The sequence below is a fragment of the Pundamilia nyererei genome, unplaced genomic scaffold (assembly GCF_000239375.1).
Source record: "Pundamilia nyererei isolate P.nyererei 1_Seehausen unplaced genomic scaffold, PunNye1.0 scaffold00062, whole genome shotgun sequence".
Taxonomy (NCBI): domain Eukaryota; kingdom Metazoa; phylum Chordata; class Actinopteri; order Cichliformes; family Cichlidae; genus Pundamilia; species Pundamilia nyererei.
In genome coordinates this window covers 3,055,887-3,062,519 of record NW_005187463.1, presented here as the reverse complement: position 1 = coordinate 3,062,519, position 6,633 = coordinate 3,055,887, and the positions used below count along the sequence as shown (strand labels likewise).

The window sequence follows — 6,633 nt, the reverse complement described above, 5'->3', positions numbered from 1 at the left end:
CTGATGGTAAGTCGGATGGCCAAGCCAGAGGAGGTCCTGGTGGTGGAGAATGATCAGGGGGAGGTGGTCAGGGAGTTCATGAAGGACACAGATTCCATCAATCTCTACAAGAATATGAGGGAGACCCTTGGTATGACTTAATGATAGCTTCTAATATTTTATATCCTTAAGCTTGATTTATAGTACTGTGTTAAATCTGCAGCATAATCTACGCTGCAGCAGTTGTGTCTCCGCTTGCTAGTAAAATCCTGTGTAAACGCGGTATAATGATTAGCAAAATAAGATTTTTGCTAATGCAGGTACATGCTGGTTTCTTGTTTTAAAGCTCGAATAATCTGTGTAAAGGCTCGATCGCTTCTGAATTCTTTTTGGGGGGGTTTCTTTTTCTTGCATTTCGATGTAGCAGTGGTATGATACTATTAGCTTGAAGTGAATGTGATTGTCTCAGTTTACCCTGGTGATAGCAGACCAGTGCAACTCAGCAGCGCTCAAGTACAAATGCAAATGATGATGACGCTACTGCAGCGTAGGCTCTGCAGGGATTCAACACAGGACTGTAAATCAAGCTTTAAACTCTCTTTTTTTCTAGGCCACTTGTCTTAAGAAGCAGTGTTTAACTGATCATAACCACAAGAAGTCATATTTTTGAATAGATCTTAATTAATGCATCCATCCAGTGGCTTCAGCAGCTGGATTTGTATTTACTGATCAGACACATCCTCCAACAGGTTAGGCGAGTTGTTCTCAGCACCACTGTAATATTTAAATATTGTAGGAGAATCGGGCGGCACCATGGCTCAGTGGTTAGCACTGCCGGCTGGCTGGGGCCTTTCTGTGCGTCTGCGTGGATTTCGTCCGGGTGCTCTGGTTTTCCCCCACAGATCCAAAGAAATGCAGGTTAGATCGATTGGAAACTCGTAGACTGGCAGAAGGATAAGCTGTTTGAATAATGGATGGATGTAGCTTTGACTGTAGAACTGACTGACTATAAATTTACATTTGACTAAATTGGCTTGATCAGTGTCACTCATCACACAGGCGTCAGTGTTTTTTAGGGAAAATTCATTCCGCCATTTCTTCTCATATATGTTTCTTTCTTTTTTTGTTGTTTTTATCTCTCTCTCTGTCTTGGTTCTGAACTGTGTCTCTAGTTTTAACTCTTAATTTAGCAGAAACTGTACTGTACTCTGATACACATTTCCTCTACTGTCCTGCAGTGTACCTGACTCACTTGGATTATGCGGACACAGAACGCATAATGACAGAGAAGCTTCACAACCAGGTAAATGGTACTGAATGGTCCTGGAAGAACCTCAACACACTGTGCTGGGCCATTGGATCCATCAGTGGGGCTATGCACGAGGAGGATGAGAAGAGGTTCCTTGTTACTGTCATTAAGGTATTGATGTGTCTGTGTATTAGGTTTAGGTGACAGCAGTCCCTCACTCATGCTTACGCCTCATATTAATTATTGTCTCACCCATAAGGTTTAACATTAAGCCTAAGTGAATTCTTTGGTGTTTGCTTCAGGATCTGCTGGGTCTCTGTGAGCAGAAGCGAGGAAAAGACAACAAGGCCATCATCGCCTCTAACATCATGTACATTGTTGGCCAGTACCCTCGTTTTCTTAGAGCCCACTGGAAGTTCCTCAAAACTGTTGTGAACAAGCTCTTTGAGTTCATGCATGGTGAGCTGGAGTATTTTTATTTGTTGAACTCCCTCTTTGCATCTATTTCAGGCAGATGGATGAATAGATGGATACAGCTCTAATGCATTTTTATTTTTCTGTCCTGCCCTCACAGAGACCCATGATGGAGTTCAGGACATGGCGTGCGACACCTTCATTAAGATTGCCCAGAAGTGTCGGCGCCACTTTATCCAGGTGCAGGTGGGAGAGGTGATGCCCTTCATCGATGAGATCCTCAACAACATTAACACGATCATCTGTGACCTTCAGCCTCAGCAGGTCCTTAAGTGTTCTTACCCACAGAAATCCATCAGAGAGAGGCACAGCTGTCTCTTATTTGCCCAGTTGAGTGTCCGTGCTGACTGTTTTGTTTGTTTGTGTGTACGCACAGGTGCACACGTTTTATGAGGCAGTAGGGTACATGATCGGGGCACAGACCGACCAGGCTGTTCAGGAGCACCTGATAGAGAAATATATGCTGCTGCCCAATCAAGTGTGGGACAGTATCATCCAGCAGGCCACCAAGGTAAGATGGTGTATCACCGTTTATTCACATTTCAGAGACACACAAGCTGTTTGTTAATGGCTCTTCTGCTCCTCTTCCGTCCATGAGAACGTGGACATCTTGAAGGACCCAGAAACCGTCAAACAGCTGGGCAGCATTCTTAAGACCAATGTCAGGGCCTGCAAGGCAGTGGGACACCCCTTTGTTATCCAGCTGGGACGGATTTACCTTGACATGCTCAACGTGTACAAGTGCCTCAGCGAGAACATCTCTGCTGCCATTCAGACAAACGGTAAGACCGGCACATTTGTTTTCATCGTGCAGCAGACTGTCACAGTTGCATGGTGGTCACTGCAGACAGATGGTTGTAAACATGCTTACTGTCATGCTGCTGTCAGAGCAGTGAGGTTATAGCTGTTCTGTAAGCAGCAAACAAACTGAGTTGATTTTCAGAGGTTTATACTGTTTGTTTTACTTTTATAGTGTTCATCACACTCCAATCAGGGTTAAGTCAGTGTGGTAGATGAGATGAATATCAGCCACTGTTTCAGATAATTGACGTCTTATTTGCTGATACCAGTCATCGAGAAGAATAGGGGCCAGTGTTTAGCTGATAAATGGGTGCAGCGCTAGTATAATATTTAATGATCTGTAATTATATCATACTTCTTCATTCCAGCCATTTTTCTAGCAGACTTCTGTTCCAAGTGGGCTCTTAGTCAGCTACAAAGTCTTTTCTCTCGTTTTTTTTTTGCATTACAGTAATTAAGGTAATTCCACGTGTGAGATATGTGTTATGTAACATGGGATGGGTTTCATTGGCACAAAAAGCTGAGATTTGAGAGGTGTGCAGTGCACATTAAGTTTAGCGAGAGCTACACATTTAGACCCAGCTGCTATGTGTGAGACTTTTGTTGTTTTGTTTTTTTCCCATCCTCATTAAGAAGTCGCATGTTCTGTTAATGTCTGTGTTGCAGGTGAGATGGTGACAAAGCAGCCACTGATCCGGAGTATGAGAACAGTGAAACGGGAGACTCTGAAGCTGATCTCAGGCTGGGTCAGCCGATCAAACGACCCACAGATGGTGAGAAAGGCGCTCACATATGTCACTGCTGAAGGAGACAAACCCAGTTGGGGCTTTATGTTGACAAAGAATGAAGGAAGAAAGCTGCTGTACTAAAAATGCTGATGATATCAGAAGTGATATATTTACACTCTTGTGTCCTCCTGAGTTACTCCTACTGTAGCAGCCAGTGGAACAGCTGACTGTGGAACTAGGGCTGCTCAATTAATCGAATTTTAATCACGATTACGATCTGGGCTTTCAACGATCATTAAAAATGACCGAGCCGATTATTAGCCCCTCCCTCATTTATCCGCGACACCTTAAAGGCCGGTCCGTGAAAATATTGTCGGGCATAAACCGTCCGTGGTGCAAAAAAGGTTGGAGACCGCTGATTAAGAGGACCCGAGGGAAGCTCGGAAAGCTAAGCAGAAGTTATTTGGAGAGTGACTGCCGTTGGTTGAAAAGAGTTAAAAAAAACAAACTTCAGTGGTGTTGCACACTATTTTATATTATTTTTTAAAGTCATTGTTAACCCTTTAAAGCCGGTCAGAGCAGCACGCTCCGTTTTGCGTAACTATTTTTAAATCCCTGTAGAACCTGAACCGTGTAAGCTAGCGCAATAATTTGTTTTGCATATGAAACCGGAGGAGTTGTACTTACATCTGATGCCATCAGCTTGTCCTCGGTCACGGTTTCGTTCCACATATAGCTTTGCAAAAATTGCATAAAAAGCACTTGCAGGAACAAAAACATAATATTCCAGAAACACGCTTTGCCGTTCCTATCAGCTGTTCGTAACATTTCCCACAGTGAAATGATGCACCTGCTGTTTTCTTTGCAAATTTGCATCATAGGATTGTTTTTTGTTTTTCCTGCAGTATATAAAAATTGCTGTATCTCCAAAATAAAACTATGAAGACACTCAAAATAAATTTCCTGTTGTTGTAAACTATTTTTTGCAACTTTATTGTATTTAAAGTTTTGAGGGATAAGCCTCTTAAACTTCTCCAAGTAGAAATATATGTAAACAAAACAAAAGCGATTTTCAATTTTTTTTGTAGTTTATTGCACTTTTTTGCAATTTATGTAATTACTATGGACTTAATGCATACATATTATTAAAATATGGGCTATAACAGTTGTATTGATGTATAGCAACTTGAAATGCTCCCACAAATGGCACTACAGCATGTAAAAAAATAATATAAGCTCTGGTGGACTTGGTTCTATAGTAGGTCTTAAAGGGTTAAATAAATATCGTCAAATAATCGTGATCTCAATTTCAGTGAAAATAATCGTGATTATCATTTTTGCCATAATCGAGCAGCCCTATGTGGAACAGCTTTCGAACAATCCAATCGGTATTTTTAGATCAGACACAAAGATTGTGTTCCCCTGCGGCAGACTTTTCTGCCCCCCCCCGTGTTTGCATCTGCACAACCCTTTAATATTCACAGTTTGTCACTGTACTGAGGGGTTGGTCACCTTTCATAGTTTTATTTAAAGCATGTCTGCTCAGGTTTTTGTGCGTCACTCAAAGCTTTCTTTGCTGACGGCTCTTGTTGTTGTTGTTGTTGTTTCAGGTTGGTGAGAACTTTGTTCCCCCCCTGCTGGATGCCGTCCTCATTGACTACCAACGCAATGTCCCTGCCGCCCGTGAGCCTGAAGTCCTCAGCACCATGGCAACTATTGTCAACAAGCTGGGGGGGCACATCACCAGCGAGATACCCCAGATCTTTGATGCCGTCTTTGAGTGCACTCTAAACATGATCAACAAGGTACGACCCAGTGAGCCGCTGACGCATCATATGTGGATATTTGTTTTTAAATCTTTCCTGCACACGTGACCGAGACAGCAGTCTTTGTCTTTCTGTTTATCAAGTGGCCGGCCGTCTGTTCAACTGTTCGTAGTTATCAGCAGCTCTTTTATTACTGAGAGTAGTGAGTAAACACCTCAGTCATCAAATCAGCAGCTTTCATTTGCATTGGGATAAGCAATCTACCATGCGGCCTTCACTGCAGTGTGTAAATCACTGGATGGATAATTACATTCATGCACGTCATCATTGTTGATAGAAAACAAAAAATCTATTTAACTGCAGCACTGCATTGGTTTTAGTCACTATCAGTTAAGTGCTTGTGTTCTGCAGGAAAAAAATGAAAATCTTACATTCAGTCGGCTTCAGCTGTTGTTTACTCTGACCTGAGCCTCTGTTTCCACTCCAAAATACAACTGGGACCCATCAGGTGCCTCTCAAAAACTAAAAACCTGCAGCAGTGTGAGGCCAGATTTAAGTTAGACTGCTGATACGTTATTTCATGTGTAGCATTATGATATAACTTGGTTTGTAGATTTAAAATTTTCATCATCTGTTTGTATGTTTGTACCAGAACTTTGAGGAGTATCCAGAGCACAGGACCCACTTCTTCTACCTGCTCCAAGCTGTAAACTCGCACTGCTTCCCCGCATTCCTTGCCATCCCTCCAGCCCAGTTCAAACTAGTGCTGGACTCCATCATCTGGGCCTTTAAGCACACCATGAGGAACGTGGCTGACACTGGTAAGGGCTCAGAGATGAGTACACTAAGGTGTTTATGCTCTTATTGACCAACAACATCTTAAATACTGATAATGGGAAAACCCACTGTGGGATCCACAGGCAGAAACGTGACATGAAGGTGCACTGTGATCCTTTTCACACTGAAACAGACGTGCATCAGAACAGCGACATCACTGTGCAACCCGGCTGTTAACAATAAGCTGCTGTGGTCTTCGAAGGATGTGCAACTATAATTTTGTGTTGTTTTGTGTCTTGTCGCTGCTCAGGTCTGCAGATTCTGTACACCTTGCTGCAGAATGTGGCCCAGGAGGAGGCAGCCGCTCAAAGTTTCTACCAGACGTATTTCTGCGATATCCTGCAGCACATTTTCTCTGTGGTCACTGACACATCGCACACTGCTGGTGAGCTCACACACAATTGATGCCGTTCAGTTGTTTGAATCTGCAGTCGTCCAAATGATATTTATACTTTCAAAAAATGTTGGCGTCTGCTGTGCAGGTCAGATGAACATGTTTATGTTAAAATCATTGGCTCGGATCACAGTAAGGCTGTAGTAGTTCAGTACAACCTTTTAAAGGGACTAGTTTGAAAAATGGAAGTGACTTCTTGCTTAAAAGATCACACATTACTCAGTACTGATTTATTTAGGAGTTGATTGTAGTGTTGAATCTTCCTGGTGATGGGATCAAAAACATTTTTAAAAAGACACATTCATTATCCGAACTGGATTAAAGTCACTAAACCAGGCCAGGTAATATTAACACCTCCCCCAGAGAACTAAATCAATTTGAACGTGGCTTTACAAAGACGAGGGA

At 42.5% G+C, this 6,633-nt stretch overlaps 1 protein-coding gene across 1 annotated transcript in view; it reads left to right on the top strand.

Moving 5' to 3' along the window:
- The first annotated feature begins 6 nt into the window (after positions 1 to 6).
- xpo1b (exportin 1 (CRM1 homolog, yeast) b) overlaps positions 7 to 6,633 on the top strand; it is a 9,173-nt gene continuing 2,546 nt past the window's right edge. The window contains 11 exon segments of the mRNA XM_013911386.1: positions 7 to 130; positions 1,218 to 1,399; positions 1,531 to 1,687; positions 1,803 to 1,966; positions 2,079 to 2,213; positions 2,301 to 2,484; positions 3,170 to 3,276; positions 4,842 to 5,036; positions 5,650 to 5,818; positions 6,085 to 6,416; positions 6,467 to 6,468. Coding sequence (XP_013766840.1) covers positions 16 to 130; positions 1,218 to 1,399; positions 1,531 to 1,687; positions 1,803 to 1,966; positions 2,079 to 2,213; positions 2,301 to 2,484; positions 3,170 to 3,276; positions 4,842 to 5,036; positions 5,650 to 5,818; positions 6,085 to 6,416; positions 6,467 to 6,468 — 1,742 coding nt within the window. The 5' untranslated portion in view covers positions 7 to 15.